At 40.2% G+C, this 19,517-nt stretch overlaps 1 protein-coding gene across 2 annotated transcripts in view; it reads left to right on the forward strand.

The window, feature by feature from the left end:
* Positions 1–19,517, forward strand: part of KCNAB1 (potassium voltage-gated channel subfamily A regulatory beta subunit 1) — a 551,426-nt gene that overhangs the window by 519,928 nt on the left and 11,981 nt on the right. For both annotated transcript variants that reach the window (XM_082251304.1, XM_082251305.1), the window contains exons 9-13: positions 4,164–4,249; positions 9,140–9,260; positions 10,452–10,546; positions 12,996–13,116; positions 14,134–14,222. In XM_082251304.1, the coding sequence (XP_082107430.1) occupies positions 4,164–4,249; positions 9,140–9,260; positions 10,452–10,546; positions 12,996–13,116; positions 14,134–14,222 (512 nt within the window). The remainder of the gene's footprint in view (positions 1–4,163; positions 4,250–9,139; positions 9,261–10,451; positions 10,547–12,995; positions 13,117–14,133; positions 14,223–19,517) is intronic.

Raw genomic sequence — 19,517 nt, forward strand, 5'->3', positions numbered from 1 at the left:
CGGATGCGGATGGCAGCGGGTGTCAGCGGAGGTGTCTCCGCTGACACCCGCTGTCCCATAGAGCTGCATGAAGGATCCGATCAGATCCGCCTAAAAAACTGACAGGCGGATCTGATCGGACCGCCCGTGTGAAAGAGCCCTTACTTACATCATCCAATCATGTGCAAGCAGAAATGCTGTTTTTTTTTTCCTTGCATGCAATTGGGTTTTCTTTACAGGTGACATTTTGGCACTTTTAGTAAACTCTGGGGAAATTTCCCTTGAAAAGAGAACAACCTATTTTTCTTTAGGTAATCAAACTCTATGTTCAAAAGGTACCTGCAAAGTTAAATGTTATAATGACCTTACCCCTGCCGTCCGCCAGCAGCTCCTAGGTGAGAATGATGTCACGCTTCTTTTGGCTAGGTCCCAGGGGAATACAGAGCAACCCATATATCAGGAGAAGATGATTTTACAAAGGACTGGAGTGCCTTCCAGTCTATTTATTTTTATTTTATTTATTTCAGGTTCTTATATAGCACTGTCAATTTACGCAGCGCTTTACATATACATTGCACATTCACATCAGTCTATTCATCTAGAGTTCCAGTCTATCCATATCCTCATGGCACACATAGATTAGAAGAGGAAGGAGACATTTTCTAAATTTGTTTCTTATACACTAACCCAATACAAGTAGGATGATCAATTACTTTACAGAAAGGTGAACCCTTATCTGAGTGCTTGTTCCAGGCCCAAATGTAAGGATAGTCAAGCAAGCAGTGGTTTCAGAGCGAGGGCTTAGCAAAGGCAGTTTCTCTCTTGTTTTCTTTGAACAACAATCTACAATATGCATTATGCTTGTCATTTATTATTTTTATTTTAATCAAACTAGATAGAAACAAATGTGTGTTGAAATAAAAATAAATATGCCGCCGTGATACCGTCTACCATATCATATCGGACTGAATACGAATCATTGAAAAGCTGTGTTTGAAACAACACTGCCCCCTTGAGTTCCATATGTCAACTACTGATGTTCTAAGCTGCAAATAAATGTTTCATTCCTTATGCAGCCCTGTGGGTGCAAGTCAGCAAAAAAATGAAGCCAAGAAAACAATAGATTTTTCAAAAGGGACTAATAAATATAGGGAGACTGCAGAGACCAACATGTTGCTCTCTGCTGATTACTGAGTGTCTAGTTCTACCATTAAGCTTGAAATGCTTTCATTTTTAAGTATTAAACCAGGGGTTTACTCTTCACTATTATTTTTTTATGAAAATAAGTAATGCCTTGCTTGTGTCTGGATATAGTTAGGTCCATATATATATATTTGAACACAGGCACCATTTTCGTTTTTTTCCAGGTATTTACCAAAACATATTCATGCTATAGTTATATAATGAATATGGTCTGAAAGTGCACACTCTTAGGTTTAATTTGAGGGTATGTACATCCAAATGGATGAAAGGGTTTAGGAATTACAGCTCTTAACCACTTGCTGATCGCCCGCTATAATATAACTGCGGCAGGGTGGCTCGGCTGCGTCCAGTCACATAGTACTACGTGACTGGAGTGCATGCAGCTTCGGCGGCGCGCGGGAGGAGCAGGGGCGATTGCCGCTGCCCTCCCGCAATCGTCCGAGAAACCGAGAGAAGACCTGCCTGCTTATGTAAACAAAGTAGGCGGATCTTCTGTCAGATAGGCAGGGAGAGATCAGCAGTTTCAGCTAAGCTGAAATTGCGATCTGTCTGTGCCTGTCACAGAACCCTCCCCCCCACACAGTCAGTAAGCATATTAGACATACATTTAACCCCTTTGATCACTCCCAGTATTAACCTCTTCCCTGTCAGTGTCATTTATACAGTAACAGTGCATATTATTTAGCACTGATTACTGTATTAGTGTCACTGGTCCCCAAAAAGTGTCAAAAATGTCAGTTAGGGGTCCGATCTGTCCGCCGCAATGTCGCAGTCCTGCTAAAAATCGCAGATCTCCGCCATTACTAATAAAAATAAATAAATAAAAAGTCCAAAAATCTATCCCATAGTTTGTAAACGCTATAACTTTTGCACAAATCAATTAAAATACGCTTTTTGGGATTTTTTTTACCAAAAATAAGTAGCAGAATACAAATTGGCCTAAACTGATAAAAAAATTTATTTTTTAAAAATTTTTATTGGGAATGTTTTATAGACGAAATTAAAAAATATGGCGTTTTTTTTTCAAAATTGTTGCTCTTTTTTTGTTTATAGCGCAAAATCCAAAAACCACATAGGTGATCAAATACCACCAAAAGAAAGCTCTATTTGTGGGAAAAAAAGGACATTAATTGTGTTTGGGTACAGCGTCGCAGTGCCGAATCGCAAAAAATGGCCTAGTCATTAAGGGGGTAAAACCTTTCGGGGCTGAAGTGGATAAGAAAAGCCATTAACCCTTTTTCAAAGTGCCAAAAGTAATTGAACAATTAAATCAAAAGCTGTTTCAAGGCCAGGTGTGGGCTACTCCTTCATGTTTTCTTCTACAAATAAACAGCTAAAAGGTCTGGAGTTGATTCTAAGTGTGGTATTTGCATTTGGATTCTTTTGCTGTGAACCTACAACATGCATTCAAAGGAGCTGTCCATTCAAGTGAAACAGGCCACTGTAAGGCTTCAGAAACAAAACAAAACCACCAGAGAGATAGCAGCAACATTAGGAGTGGCCAATTCAACAGTGATACATTCTGAGGAAAGAAGAATGCACTGGTGAGCTCAGCAACATAAAAAGGCCTGGACGTCCACGGAAGACAACATTGGTGAATGATTGAAGGATCCTCTCTATGGTAAACAAAAACCCATTCACAATATCCAGACAAGTGAATGACGCTCTCCAGGAGGTGGACATTTCATTGTCATAGTCTACAATCAAGAGAAGACTTCACAAGAGCAAATACAGAGGGTTCACCACAAGGTGCAAACCATTCATAATCCTAAAGAATAGAAAAGCCAGATTAGACTTTGCCAAAAAAAAATCTAAAAAAGCCAGACCAGTTCCGGAAAAGCATTCTTTGGATGGATGAAACTAAGATTAATCTGTACCAGAATGACTGGAAGAAAAAAGTGTGGAGAAAGCTTGGAACAGCTCATGATCCAAAGCACACAATGTCATCTGTAAAACATGGTGGAGGCAGTGAGATGGCAAGGGCATGCATGGCTTCCAGTGGCACTGGGTCATTTGTTATTGATGATGTGACAGAAGACAGAAGCAGCCGGATGAATTCTGCAGTGCTTAGAGATATACTGTCAGCCCAGATTCAGCCAAATAAAGCAAAGTTGATTGAACGGCGCTTCACAGTACAGATGTACAGTGATCCAAAACACACTGCAAAAGCAACCCAGGAGCTTTTGAATGAAAAAAAGTGGAATATTCTGCAATGGCTGAGTCAATCACCTGATCTCAATCCAATTGAGCATGCATTTCACTTGCTGAAAGCAAAACCAAAGACAGAAAAACCCACAAACAAAGAACAACTGAAGACAGCTGCAGTTAGAGCCTGGCAAAGCATCAGAACGGAGGAAACCCAGTCTTTGGTAATGTCCATGGGTTCCAGACTTCAGGCAGTCATTGCCAGAAAAGGATTCCCAACAAAATATTACAAATGAACATTTTATTTATGATTATATTAATTTGTACAATTACATTTAAGCCCCTGAAAATGGGGGGACTGTGTATAAAAATGGTTGCAGTTCCTAAAATTTGTACTTTGATATTTATGTTCAACCCCTTGAATTAAAGCTGAAAGTCTGCACTTCAAATTAATTTGGATTGTTTTGTTTTGTTTTAACTTTATTCTGGTGTCATACAGAGAAAAAATATGAAAATGGTGTCCAAATATATATGGACCTAACTTTATAAAATAAACAATGTGTAATCTCAATTTTGGGGAAAAAATTATTATTTTATTTTGTGTAATATGTATGTGGAAAAGAGGTAAGGAAATGTGCAAAAGCTTTTGAAGTAAGAAACCAATATAAAGCTGTAGGATATATACTATTGCCTTCCAATTGAGTTCCTGAGTACATTGCCTACAGTGTCATATTGGAATAATCTCTTAAAAACTGTTGTGTGTGTATATGTATATATATATATATATATATATATATACTTAATATATTTAATTTCACATTTGTGTTTTTTTCCAGAAATTGTCAGGGCAATGTCCTATGTAATTAATCAAGGGATGGCAATGTACTGGGGGACATCCCGCTGGAGTGCGATGGAAATTATGGTAAAGTATGCCTAGATATTACCTAATACTAGGTAATTATTTATTTATTTATTTTTTACTTTCAAGCACAGTGAATGATTATATTTTATTTTATGATGTTACATAGTTAGTCAGGTTGAAAAAAGACACGAGTCCATCTGGCTCAACCAATAAAAAAAAAAAAAAAAAACAGTAATGAAAACCCAACCATACAATCCCATATACAATTCCATATACACAATCCTATACCCGCAGTTGATCCAGAGGAAGGCGGGAGGAAGGGAGGATTTGTATATTAATACAAATAAATCATTCAAATAAGAAACAATTTAAAATAAAAGCTACAATCAGATCCAGCATACAGCATGTATTCTCGTGCACACTCATGCTACAAATGTATAGATTATTTTAGGAGGAACTGTAGATAAGCAGTTAACACAATACAATGTTTAAATACCTATAAAGTGTATAAACCTATTTTGCTTGCCTATAGACTAGTAATTCTGTTCAGCCAGTCTTCTGATTTACACAGGTTTTAACACTGCATAGCAAAGGCAGATACATTTTTTTCCTAGATCAACAATGCAGCTTCAATAGTCATCTCCCTATATCCTGCTTACTTTTTTGGACAGTGAATTGCCATAATCACTGATTATTTGCAAGGAGGTGTGAATGGAGCAATAAAGTTGAACCAGTTAGGCTACATTCGCACAGGTGATTAGGCCCAGTGTGAGTGACAGCGGCAGTAATCTGCTGATTCTTGTTCCATTTTTTGCCACCTGTGTGTGGCTAGCTGAAGTCACTAAGCCTGTACTGTACACTTTAATGACAGTTTGGTGGTGGCCACAGCTATCCATGGCTGTTCGCACGGCTAACATTTACCTGCGGTGATTGCTGGCTGTGTGAACAGCCACGGATAGCTGTGGCCACTGACGACCTGTCATTAAAGCGTACAAGCTCAGCGGCCACTCACAGGTGGCAAAAATTGCAGCAAGAATCAGTAGATTACTGCTGCTGTTATTCACCCTGAGCAAACTCACCAGTGCGAATGTAGCCCGGGTATAACAGTGATCTTCCTGGCTGTCTAGTGTGGCAGAAATACAGTGCCTTAAAAAAGTACTCAAACCCCTTGAAATTTTCCACATTTTGTCAGGTTACAACCAAAAAGGTAAATGTATTTTATTAGGATTTTAAGTGATAGACCAACACAAAATGACACATAATTGTGAAGTCGAAGGAAAATGATAAATGGTTTTCAACATTTTTTACAAATACATATTTGAAAAGTGTGACGTGCATTTGTATTCAGCCCCCTTTACTCTGACACCCCTAACTAAAATCTAGTGGAACCAATTGCCTTCAGAAGTCACCTAGTTAGTAAATAGAGTCCACCTGTGTGTAATGTAATCTCAGTATAAATACAGCTGTTCTGTCAAGCCCTCAGAAGTTTGTTAAGTTAGAGAACATTGATGAACAAACAGCATCATGAAGGCCAAGGAACACACCAGACAGGTCTGGAATAAAGTTGTGGAGAAGTTTAAAGCAGTGTTAGATTATAAAAAAAATATACCAAGCTTTGAACATCTCACAGAGCACTGTCCAATCCATCATCTAAAAATGGCAAGAGTATGGCACAACTGCAAACCTACCAAGACATGGCCACCTAAACTGACAGGCCATGCAAGGAGAGCATTAATCAGAGAAGCAGCCAAGAAGCCCATAGTAACACTGGAGGAGCTGCAGAGATCCACAGCTCATGTGGGAGAATCTGTTCACAGGGCAACGATTAGTTGTGCACTCCACAAATCTGGCCTTTATGGAAGAGTGGCAAGAAGAAAGCCATTGTTGAAAGAAATCCATAAGAAGTCCCGTTTGCAGTTTGCTAGAAGCCATGTGGGGGACACAGCAAACATGTGGAAGAAGGTGCTCTGGTCAGATGAGACCGATAGTGAACTTTTATGTGTGGTGGAAAACTATCACTGCACTTTACCCTGAACGCACTATCCCCACCGTGAAACATGGTGGTGGCACCATCATGTTGTGGGGATGCTTTTCTTCAGCAGAGATAGGGAATCTTGTCAGAATTGATGGGAAGATGGATGGAGCCAAATACAGGGCGATCTTAGAAGAAAACCTGTTAGAGTTTGCAAAAGACTTAAGACTGGGACGGAGGTTCACCATCTAGCAGGATAATGACCCTAAACATACAGCCAGAGCTACAATGGAATGGTTTAGATCAAAGTATATTCATGTTTTAGCAAAGAAATTAGAAGATTCTGGATGGCCGCACTCCAAATGCGAACATCTTTATTAGAGTGATAAAATCCATACAGCATAAGAGAACACAGGTACAGCAGCAGTTGACACATTGCACACCCTTCACTGGTGCTTAATCATAGTTGGTCGACCAGAATCTTCTATTTTCTTTGCCTGAACTGCAGAGCCGGCACATGTCTGCATGGTGGAGGTGTGATTTAGAGGGCTGACACTTGGAGCGGTAATACCTATACTGTATATTCATGTTTTAGAATGGTCCAGTCAAAGTCCAGACCTAAATCCAAATGAGAATCTGTGGCAAGACTCCAAAATTGCTGTTTACAGACGCTCCCCATCCAATCTGACAGAACTTAAGCTAATTTGCAAAGAGGAGTGGGCAAAAATGTTACTCTCTAGATGTGCAAAGCTGGTAGAGACATCCCCAAAAAGACTTGCAGCTGTAATTGCAGCAAAAGGTGGTTCTACAAAGTATTGACTCAGGGGGGCTGAATACAAATGTACACCACACTTTTCACATATTTATTTGTAAAAAATGTTGAAAAACATTTATCATTTTCCTTCCACTTTACAATTATGTGCCACTTTACCACTTTGTGTTGGTCTATTCCAATAAAATACATTTACGTTTTTGGTTGTAACGTGACAAAATGTAAAAAATTTCAAGAGGTATGAATACTTTTTCAAGGCAGTGTATGTATAAAGGTTAAATTGGGCGTGCAAAATTATTCAACCCCTTTACTTTCAGTGCAGCAAACTCTCTCCAGAAGTTCAGTGAGGATCTCTGAATGACCCAATGTTGACCTAAATGACTAATGATGATAAATAGAATCCACCTGTGTGTAATCAAGTCTCCGTATAAATGCACCTGCACTGTGATAGTCTCAGAGGTCTGTTTAAAGCGCAGAGAGCATCATGAAGATCAAGGAACACACCAGGCAGGTCCGAGATACTGTTGTGGAGAAGTTTAAAGCTGGATTTGGATACAAAAAGATTTCCCAAGTTTTAAACATCCCAAGGAGCACTGTGCAAGCGATAATATTGAAATGGAAGGAGTATCAGACCACTGCAAATCTACGAAGACCTGGCCGTCCCTCTAAACTTTCAGCTCATACAAGGAGAAGACTGATCAGAGGTGCAGCCAAGAGGCCCATGATCACTCTGGATGAACTGCAGAGATCTACAGCTGAGGTGGGAGACTCTGTCCATAGGACAACAATCAGTCGTATACTGCACAAATCTGGCCTTTATGGAAGAGTGGCAAGAAGAAAGCCATTTCTTAAAGATATCCATAAAAAGTGTAGTTTAAAGTTTGCCACAAGCCACCTGGGAGACACACCAAACATGTGGAAGAAGGTGCTCTGGTCAGATGAAACCAAAATCGAACTTTTTGGCAACAATGCAAAACGTTATGTTTGGCGTAAAAGCAACACAGTTCATCACCCTGAACACACCATCCCCACTGTCAGACATGGTGGTGGCAGCATCATGGTTTGGGCCTGCTTTTCTTCAGCAGGGACAGGGAAGATGGTTAAAATTGATAGGAAGATGGATGGAGCCAAATACAGGACCATTCTGGAAGAAAACCTGATGGAGTCTGCACAAGACCTGAGACTGGGACGGAGATTTGTCTTCCAACAAGACAATGATCCAAAACATAAAGCAAAATCTACAATGGAATGGTTAGCAAATAAACATATCCAGGTGTTAGAATGGCCAAGTCAAAGTCCAGACCTGAATCCAATCGAGAATATGTGGAAAGAACGGAAAACTGCTGTTCACAAACGCTCTCCATCCAACCTCACTGAGCTTGAGCTGTTTTGCAAGGAGGTATGGGCAAAAATTTCAGTCTCTCGATGTGCAAAACTGATAGAGACCTACCCCAAGCGACTTACAGCTGTAATCGCAGCAAAAGGTGGCGCTACAAGTATTAACTTAAGGGGGCTGGATAATTTTGCACGTCCAATTTTTCAGTTTTTTATTTGTTAAAAAGTTTGAAATATCCAATAAATTTAGTTCCACTTCATGATTGTGTCCCACTTGTTGTAGATTCTTCACAAAAAATGACAGCTTTATATCTTTATGTTTGAAGCCTGAAATGTGGCAAAAGGCCGCAAAGTTCAAGGGGGCCCAGGGGCGTAACTACAGGGGTTGCAGGGGTTGCAATCGCTACCGGGCCTCATGCTCCAGGGGGCCCGGTAGCAAAACAGTGGGTGAACCTCTAGGATCTCAAAGGTCACACTTGCGACCGGGCCCTGGCATTTCACCACTGTGGGGAGGCCCCAAGATTGCAGGAAGGGGGCCCACTGCAGAACTTGTGAAAGGATCCTGATGCGGGACCATAATAAAAGGCTATGCAATGAGAGTAAAGAGCCCCAGGATTAGTGGGAAGAGCCCCGGGCTTGAAGGGAAGGGCCCCGGCCAGGGGTCTGGGGGGCCCTTCATGGTTTCTTGCATCGGGGCCCTGAAGGTTCTAGTTACGCCTCTGAGGGGGCCGAATACTTTCGCAAGGCATGATAGATAGATAGATAGATAGATAGATAGATAGATAGATAGATAGATAGATAGATAGATAGATAGATAGATAGATATTGAGTACTTACTGTATACAGTAATAATCTTTTTGCTTGCTTCTAGGAAGCATATTCAGTAGCCAGACAGTTCAACCTTATACCACCAGTTTGTGAACAAGCAGAATATCATCTCTTCCAAAGAGAGAAGGTGGAAGTCCAACTGCCTGAGTTGTATCACAAAATAGGTAAGTCTACAAGTGCATGATCACCCTTTAATTGATTGGCGTGTATCATGTATTAGCCATTAATGCTAGTAGCACAATGCTCCAAGTTTGTTAAATTCATCTTTACTACATGAAACTACATATGTAGCAGTCACCTTTGATTGCTTGGGGGCATAGATGGACAACAAACGCTATTGCAAAAATATGCGCCCAAAGCCTGTTTATGTAGAAAAACTAGGACGCAGAAGATATTTTTCAAAAAAATAAAAGATAAACAAAAAATGGCCATTATTTCCTGCCCAGAAAAAACAAGATCAAACATTTGCAAATATTTCATTTTTTTTTCTTTTTCCTTCTCAAAGACAATTATAATTGTTGGATATGCATGTATATGTAATTAGCTTTGCAAAGCGCTATGTTACATTACCAGTTCCCACTAGAAACAAATCGTCAGTGACAGAATCTGCACACACCTTTAGTTATGATGTGGTCTACTTGCAGGCTGGACCAGCAAGATATCACACCATGACGTCTTCCTTGCTATTCATTTAGATTCTTCAGCATTCTTGATAGTAAGGGAGCAATGTTCTTTGAGTAAAACGGATTAGTACTTTAGAATGGCCAGTGTGATGTCAGGTGAACACATTCAATAAATATTTTGGACTAGCAACAACAGATAGTGCCCATACACTGGACCAAAAACCATTAAAAAAACCGTCATTCAGACAATTCGTTCATTTTTCGGCCAGTTAATGGGCACAAATCAGTAATCGGTTGTGACATTTGTGAGCCAAAAAAATAAAGGACAAGTTTGGAAGTTTTCTGCCGAACGAACGATAAATTGAAAAGGTAACGTGTTTCTTGTTTGCACTAGGTATATGTGAAAAAATGAAGAAAAAAAAAAGATTAATTTATGTCCATTGAACTATTTGTCGGTCATGATATGATGGCAAAACCATTTGCTCTCACGGTCAAGTGTTCGCTTTTCGAAAATGAGTTTGAACGATTTTTCAGATAGTGTATGGCCCACATGAGAGTGCATCTTTTAGTTGCATAACATTCTATCCTGGCCAGAGTAGTGCCAGAGGCACAATATGTACAGTTATCATTTATTGTACACTTTATACTGTTCTCTATATCACAAATTCAGTCTCCTCTAAAATCGGAAGCTGATTATTTAACAGGGAAACCTAAAAGTGTTCTGTTTTACAGGTGTAGGTGCAATGACGTGGTCACCCCTTGCCTGTGGCATTATCTCTGGGAAATATGAGAATGGGGTTCCTGAAAGTACGCGGGCATCGCTAAAGGTATTGTTTTGTATGTCAGGGAATAAGAAAAATATGCAGTACATCGCTGCAATATCCCTTTAAAGACTCTGCAAATACAGAAAAATACCTGGTGATCTGCCAGAAATGCTGAGTGGTGTCAGCCTTGCCCAATTATTTTTTGATAAACTACCCAGACCCTCAACCTTATACACAACATAGACTCTAAAGCCAGCCATAGACAGTTCCAAACCATTCCGAGATTCAAACTATGTGTGGACAGGCTGATTGTACCCAAGTTGATCGATTGATCAACTTGGGTACAACCAGCCTGTCAGATTTTACATGCAATTATTGCTAGCAGCTATTATAGCCGCTAGCAGTAATCACGGTGTTCTTCCGGCGCAGACGGCTCCCCCTGCTGGGAGAACACATTGGCTCCACAGGAGGGATTCCCCTAAACCTGACTGTGTTCATGGGCAAATAGAGCGATTTTTAGAGCAAAAGAAAATAGCTCAGTTTCTGGCTGGCTTCATTGTTCCGAAGTCCAAGATAACAAATAGGAAGGCTAATTAGTCTCCTTGGGATAACACAGAAAGTGTGCAAGACAAAGGAAAGCCCTGCATTTCTGACATGCCAACAGGTATTTTTTTTTTTTATTTATTGAACAGATATGACAAAATGCTTTAACTGTATATTTAACAGACCAAAAGAGAGCAAATAAAAGAAGTTCATTGTTAGGGTTTACATACACTTTATCAAAATGCCTCCTATGTCCAGTCAAGTATGTAAAACTTTGCTGTAAAATAAGGTTACTTTGAATCCTCAGAAAATGTTTTCAGAATTCTTCTGAATAAAAAAGAATCAGCCATTAATCAGCAATCATAGCATAAGTTCAATTACCATGCAGCACATAGCAGCAGCTGCGGAAAATGGAGCAAATGTCTACAGACGTTTTTATGTAACCTCATAAAGTAAAATGTTAATTTAACATTCTCCATGAATCTGCCTGTCCATATGTACTCTGTAAGCAGAGACTCAGCTGGGAACACACGCATTTTAGATGTCTGATGAAAACAAGTGTTCTCTGTAAGACAAACAGCCTTACTATCATTGGGCGCTCTCTGAGGTACATTTTGAAGGGTACAGCTGTTTAATGTAAGACAGGCTGAAAAGTGTGCCTTATTAAAATTCTGCTTTTTCTTGCAATTTATGTTTTAGTCGTTTTTGTTTATTTAATTTTCCTCTCTGAAGGCATCAGAATCTCTAGGCTTGGATCAGGGACCCCCCCTTTTTTTTCATAAGAAGGGGCCATATAAAAAAACATAGGGCCTGTATCTTAACACTAGACCCATGCTGAAAGTTCACCAGGCTTTGCAGCTATGGTGCTCCAAGAGGAAGTATGGGGATCCTGGGGTAGTGGGTATATCTGCAGTAGACCGAAAACAGACCTGTGAGGTGGAATCACTAAGAAAAGATACTGTGATAACTTTGCAATGTGTGTGACACCCTGAGTTTGGACTACATGCTGTATGAGTTCCGATGAGGGCTGCAGCCACTTGCCTACTGATCTTATGCCCTGTGAACTTGGTGCTTGGTGGGATTTGCCTATCCTCTAACTTTCTTGGATGGATAAAGGCCCTGGCTGGGTGTAAGCCACAGGCGTTATTGACCGCTCTTTGTAAGAGGTCCATGAAGCTGGTAAGCTGGCATTTTTGTTACGGTGGAGGTTACACTACACTTCTGGTGTCAGCATCATGGGAAGGATTTTGCTATATCATAATTGGACTTCATACAATGTGGTTTTGATTCTAAATTTTTTTCTTTCATTGTTTGCACTGGTGTTCCTACCTGGATGGACTCTTTCACTTTAGGACATCCTTTCTTTACTGTTTGAATGGTTTTATTGATGTATTCAATATATGTTAACGCAGCTCAATTTTAACTGTATTTATTCACTGTGTCTGTCTCACAGCTGAGTTGCTGCATTTGGGAATCTTTGTATATATAAGCACAGTTTCTTTTTTCTTTATATCTGCAACTTCTTTATTCCCAGTCAGGGGAAAATATTAAGTGAAAAAACTGTTGAAAATGCAACATTCTCAACATATATAGCAATATAATGAAAAAGGTATTCTGGCAGGGTTGTCCTCGTGTTTTTTTTTTATTAAAAAAAAAGAAAAAAAAAAACGTGTTTAAAACAGAATTAAAGTGAGTGAAGCTGGGATTTTTTCATTCAGTCCAATACAGGCACTCATTAGTACAGCGGGAAACTACAACCCCCCTCCTGCAAGCCTTTATACTTTTAAAATAAGCACAAACTGTGCTTAATAGATTGCCCAATGTTTGTACATTTCAACTTTATGTAATTTGGCCAAATCCAAATGTGATCTGAACTTGGCCAAATGAGTTCACTCATCCCTCCTAGTTATGTAAGTTTTTCTATATTCCTTTCATCACATTTTTATCTCTATTTCTGTCATATAACCAGTGCTACCAGTGGTTGAAGGACAAAATACTGAGTGAGGACGGTCGAAAACAACAATCCAAGCTGAAAGACTTGGTACCAATAGCAGAGCGTCTTGGGTGCACTTTGCCACAGCTTGCAGTAGGTAAGATGATATGTGGTCAGACATTAAATTAAAGTGGATCTGAAGTCTAATCATTTTTTACTTTATGCATTCTTTACAGTAAGGTAAAAAAAATGCCCCACTACCTGTTCCTCATCCCCATCCCTAAACACATTCCTGACTCCTCTCCCTGATCCAGTGCTGTCCCAGCTACATCACTGCTCCTTCTCTTCCTAATCTCATAGGAGAAAACTTCTGTCAGTCAAACTCCAGTGAGGGAGTGGGTGGGGGGCTTACTGGCACTGTGTGTGTCTATGGATGCACACAGAACAGCTCGAGAGCACATCCACATGGGTGCCCCTAAGCACACGACTTGCGGAGGCACCCGGTGGAGAGGAGGGGTGGAGAGTGCCAGATGGGGACTCCAGAAGAGGCGGTAAGTAAGTAACACCATTGCACAGAGCAGGTAAATATAATATATTTTTTATTTTAAATATAAAAATTTCCTTCACAATTACTTTGAGTACAAAGATCTCTAAAAAATAAAAAAACCCATTAAAACTATAAGTTAAGCTTTGAAGAATGCTGGGGGCAGCCCATGCTTGAATATCCAGATATATGATATTCCTTCTGTGATCTACTGTACACTTCTCCAAGAGAGTCAGTGCCTTATTCCCTTTATCCCCCTGTTCATGCTTGGTGGTCCTAATAACACAATAAAAATAAAAACAATGATCTGCAACCATAAAAAGTATCCTGTCACAGACAAGCCAACTAATTGATTGTTGTGAACTCAAGAAAGTGGCACAATAGTATTTGGCATAATAAAAAGTGCCCTTGAATATTGTATGTGGAGCCAAAAAAAAAGTAAATGCAACTTACCAAATAATAGTATAACAATTATGACACGTTCTAGAAAAGTAAAATAGATAAGTAACCAAAAACATATGTGTTTAATTCTTAATATATGATTTCATTTGCTATTAAATATTACCAAACAGATGTTCTGTTATAATAATTTTCGACCACAATTGAAAATCTGATGTCTTTGCTTTGCAGCTTGGTGCCTGCGGAATGAAGGAGTCAGTTCTGTCCTGTTAGGTTCTTCCAATCCAGAACAACTCGTAGAAAATCTGGGAGCTATTCAGGTAGGAGAGGTTATGAATGTTCTAGTGTGAGCTTAACGACTGAATGTATAAGGATAATAGAGTATACAAAGTTATGCAACCTTAGGGAATGTGAAGAAAGCTATCCAAGAAGCTGTCGGTGACCTGCCAGCACTCAATGCATACACAGTTACCTTGCACATAAGCACATTGGGCCATATTCATTACAAAAAAATGCCCACCTGGCTTTAAATAAATTCCTTCCCCTACACAGACGTTAGAGGCACCTCAGTGTTGCAGTATTTCCTCTCATATTCTAAGCATAGCCAAGCTATGTTATCAATGCAAATTGGGATACTGTCCTTATCCACTGTGCAGACCCACTAGCCCAAAACGCCAACCAAGCTGGGACATGGGTATACTCTGGACTGCGGTTCCAAAATCAGGAAATAATTGTGACCCATTATATTACTGACTTAGAAGTCAACCTTTATCTTTTGATTATAGACACACTATATATTAGAGGATCAGTAGACCCAAAAATTACATTTCATTAGTAGAAAGTGTTTAATGGACTGAGTCAGCCCTCGGCTTCTTTTCTTTTGTAGTGTCTTTACTACATGTTCTTCCTTCTTTGCAAAAGTTCTGGCTCTATTTCCAACCACCTTGGAGTTAATCTTGCTACAAAATGCCAACATGTACTGTGACATACTGAAGCAGAGCATGATCCCCCTCCCTTCAGAGACTGGGCCGCAGGGCAGTATTCCAACATGATAACGACCCCAAACACACCTCCAAGACAACCACTGCCTTGCTAAAGAAGCTGAGGGTAAAAGTAATGGACTGGTCAAGAATTTCTCCTGACCAAAACCCTATTAAGCATCTGTGGGGCATCATCAAATGGGGGGTGGAGGAGTGCAAGGTCTCTAACATCCACCAGCTCTGTGATGTCATCATGGAGGAGTGGAAAAGGCAACCAGTGGCAACCTGTGAAACTCTGGTGAACTTCATGCCCAAGAGGGTAAGGCAGTGCTGGAAAATAACGGTGGCCACATAAAATATTGACAATTTGGGCCCAATTTGGGCATTTTTACTCAGGGGTGTACTCACTTGTTGCCAACAGTTTAGACATTAACGGCTGTGTGTTGAGTTTTTCTGAGAGGACAGCAAATTTACACTGTCATACAAGCTGTACACTCACTACTTTACATTGTAGCAAAGTGTCATTTCTTCAGTGTTGTCACATGAAAAGATATAATACAATATTTACAAAAATGTGAGGGGTGTACTCACTTTTGTGAGATACTGTACAACCATAGAGCACACACCATCTCAGATATAAGAAACCATTAGTCTGTTTTAATGTTTTTGTTGCTTTTAAACAATTTGCCTTAAAAAAAAAAACACTATTAGTCACCTAATACAGTAACTGAGTCTCAGGCTTGTATCCAAACTCTTTAAAAGCACACCATTAGGAAATAGTACTCCAGAGTGAACAATATCATGTCAATGGAACATTACAATGTCTTCTTTGAGAGATGACTAATGAATTTCAAAGGACAATGTTTTAATGGAAGGAATTCATTAGTTCCCCAGAGTGCCCTCATATTTGGAGATTTTCAAAGGATTAAGTGCTTATATAACTCAGTATTCCCAACTGCCACATCCAAGGACTCAATTAGACACTTAGTTTAACGTTGCTTCTGAAAATGGCAGGTTGCCTTGATTAACGTTTCTCCCCCTTTCCCCTTACCCGCACGCTTCTGCTTCTTATTTACATTTTTCGTGCTCTTCTCAAACAATTTCTGCACATATACTACATACATGTAGCTTTGTGTGATTGCATAAAACATATGCAACAAAAATACTGTTTTTAAATCATTTTATGTTTCTTTATACATTTTCTTCAAAAAATAAACCATTCGTTTGATATTTCCTTAAAATACACTAAACAAATATATCTATTTTATATAGATTGTCCCTTTAAATCGCTTCATACACTTCTAAGGGTTTTATGTACCAAGCATATTGGATAGAACAATGATAGGCAGTTATCAGAAATCAGCTTTTCCACCAAGCAATTGCAGCTCAGTTAGGGGGGTTTTGGTGGCTAAAGGATACTATCTGCAAAAAGGTTTGGCTACAGCAAGTTATTTTCTGTATTTATTTTTCACAATTCTATATAGTGTAAGAATAGCCACCAACATTAATCCCTTACCCTCTGCAAGCTCACAATTCTAAAGATGCTACATGCTCACTCTCACTATGGCCTTTTTTGTGTACCCATAGCAAAAGTAAAGATTTTGTATAACTTAGAAATTCAAACATTGCCTATCTGGTTGGCCATAGTCAAGAGAACAAGTGGCAGACATCTGATAAACTATCAATCCTTTGAATGGTGGAAGAGAAGCACTGTGGAGATAAGCATAATAATAATGTATTTAAGTAATTTAAAGTGATATTGAATTTAAAAAATATATTTTTGCTTAAAATTAAAAAACAGTATACCTACCTGCTCTGTGCAATGGTATTGCACAAAATGGTCCCTCAAGCCCCGTACACACGCGTCGAAAATTGGCAGGGAATTTTCGGCCAACGTCCGATCTGCCGATTTTCGGCTTGTTAGTATGATGCTTCCAACAACCAACTCCTACTTTTAAGCCGAAAAAAATCTGGTGTGCAGACTATAACATTTTTGTTGGCCGTCAACACAACGGCCGATTTTCGTGCAGTCAGTACAGATTTCGACAGGGAAAAATCTGATGAGCAAGTCTGGGCATGCTCAGTGAAGAAAAAACACAAAGAAAACAAACCAACACATGACATCACTTCTGAAGTAGAATTTTGTTGGCCGAGAAAATTTGTGTGCAGTCTAGGCACATTCCAACCAACAAAACACAACTTGGACAAAAGTCGGACGATCGGTCGGCCGATAATCGTTGCGTGTGTACGAGGCTTTACTTCCTTTTCTGGAGCTCCCTGCCTGACATCTCCTCTCCTTTCCTGCGTGTGTTCCCATGCACTATGGGGACACACGTGTGGGCGCACTCCTGAGCAGGGCTGTGTACATCCACAGACACACACAGCGTGGCTCGGCTGTGCCCCTGCTCTCTCTTTACAGGATTTGACTTTGATTATATTGCCACCTACAGGAGAAATGGACACCAGACACATAGAAACTGAAGACCAACCCCCTAGAGCAGTGATGGCGAACCTTGGCACCCCAGATGTTTTGGAACTACATTTCCTATGATGCTCAACTACACTGCATGAGCATCATGGGAAATGTAGTTCCAAAACATTGGGGTGCCAAGGTTCGCCATCACTGCTCTAGAGGCTATATCCCCTCCCACCTGTTCAGTTTAACTTAGTGTACGCAGGAGAAAGTATTTCCTCGGCTATTTTTTTCACTTGATTTGGAAGATTTCTAGTAGCTACTGGTAGATCCGTGCAAGATATTAAAAATCCTGGAATTTTCATCGGTTAGCCCTCAAGCTCTAAATTTCTTAGTTCATTTAGTCAGTAGAAGGCAGGTTTGGCGACTTCAATGTTGGTGTTGGTCTTCTCTATGGAGCTGCACCTGACTCCAGGAATTAATGTTATCCAACTTCAAAGCAGTTTCCTTTGGCTTTTCACTCCAGAATTTTACAATGGAACATTGATGGACAGGTCCGGCTGTATGGGGGAATCAGATGGGAACGGACCGATCCCATCCGCTGGACGGATGGAAAATAGGGTTTCTATCCATCCAGATTTGATGGACCGGATCGGATGTCAGTGGACATGTCTCCGCTGACATCCGATGCCCCATAGAGATGCATGGGGCATCCATTCAGATCCGCCAAAAAAACTGACAGATGGATCTGAACAGTCCGCTAGTGTGAAAGGGGCCTTAGGCTTTTTGATATCTGTCTTCTTTGTCTCAGATCTGTAAGGCTACAACCTTGTCTTTTGTTTACACATTACCTACACTCACCAGCTACACCTTGCTAGTACCTGGTTCAACCCCCTTTTGCCTTCAGAACTGCCTTAATTCTCCATGGCATAGATTCAACAAGGTGTTGGAAACATTCCTCAGGGATTTTGGTTCATAGTGACATGATAGCATTACGCAGTTGCTGCAGATTTGTAGGCTGCACATCCATGATGCGAATCTCCCGTTCCACCACTTCCCAAAGGTGCTCTATTGGATTGACATCTGATAAATGTGGAGGCCATTGGAGTACAGTAAACTCTTTGTCATGTTTAAGAAACCAGTTTGAGATGATTTGAGCTTTGAGACATGGTGCGTTATCCTGCTGGAAGTAGGCATCAGTAGATGGGTGCACTGTAGTCTCAAAGGGATTGACATGGTCAGGAGCAATACTCAGGTAGGCCGTGGCAATTAAACGATGCTTAATTGGTACTAAGGTACTATGGGGCCCAAATTGTGCCAAGAAAATATCCATCACATCATTACACCACCACCACCAGCCTGAACTGTTGATACAAGGTAGGATGGATCCATGCTTTCATGTTGTTTACACCAAGTTCTGACCCCACCATCTGAATGTCGCAGTTGAAATCGAGACTCGTCAGACTAGGCAACGTTTTTCCAATCTTCTATTGTCCAATTTTGGTGAGTCTATGCAAATTGTAGCCTCAGTTTCCTGTTCTTAGCTGACAAGAGTGGCACCTGGTGTGGTCTTCTGCTGCTGTAGCACATCTGCCCCAAGGTTCAGTTTGTTGTGCGTTCAGAGATCGTATTCTGCATATCTTGGTTGTAACGATTGGTTATTTGAGTTACTGTTGCCTTTCTATTGTCTGTCTGGCCCTTCTCCCCTGACCTCAACAAGGCATTTTCATCCACACAACTGCTGCTTACTGGATTTTTTTTCTCTTTTTTGGACTATTCTCTGTAAACCCTAGAGATGGTTGTGTGTGAAAATCTCAGTAGATCAGCAGTTTTTGAAATACTCAGACCAGCCCGTCTAGCATCAACAACCATGCCACGTTCAAAGTCACTAAAATCCTCTTTCTTCCCCGTTCTGATGCTTAGTTCGAACTTCAGCAAGTCGGCTTCACCACGTCTAGATGCCTAAATGTATTGAGTTGCTGTCATGTGATTGGCTGATTAGCAATTCATGTTACCAAGCAGATGAACAGGTGTACCTAATAAAGTGGCCAGCGAGTGTATGTTTTACAAGGTCAGTGTATCTACTTCTACAGACGCTAGTTTTGGCTTAAATATTCTACAAGCTGCTTTAAATTGCCCTTGTTTTACCCTTGTTGTGTGATTTTTTTTTTTTTCTTTATGGCTTGCCTGCCTTTTGAGTTTGGACTGCATTTGAACATCCC

This window comes from Pelophylax lessonae, assembly GCF_965119305.1.
Source record: "Pelophylax lessonae genome assembly, chromosome: 3".
In the NCBI taxonomy this organism is placed as follows: Eukaryota; Metazoa; Chordata; class Amphibia; order Anura; family Ranidae; genus Pelophylax; species Pelophylax lessonae.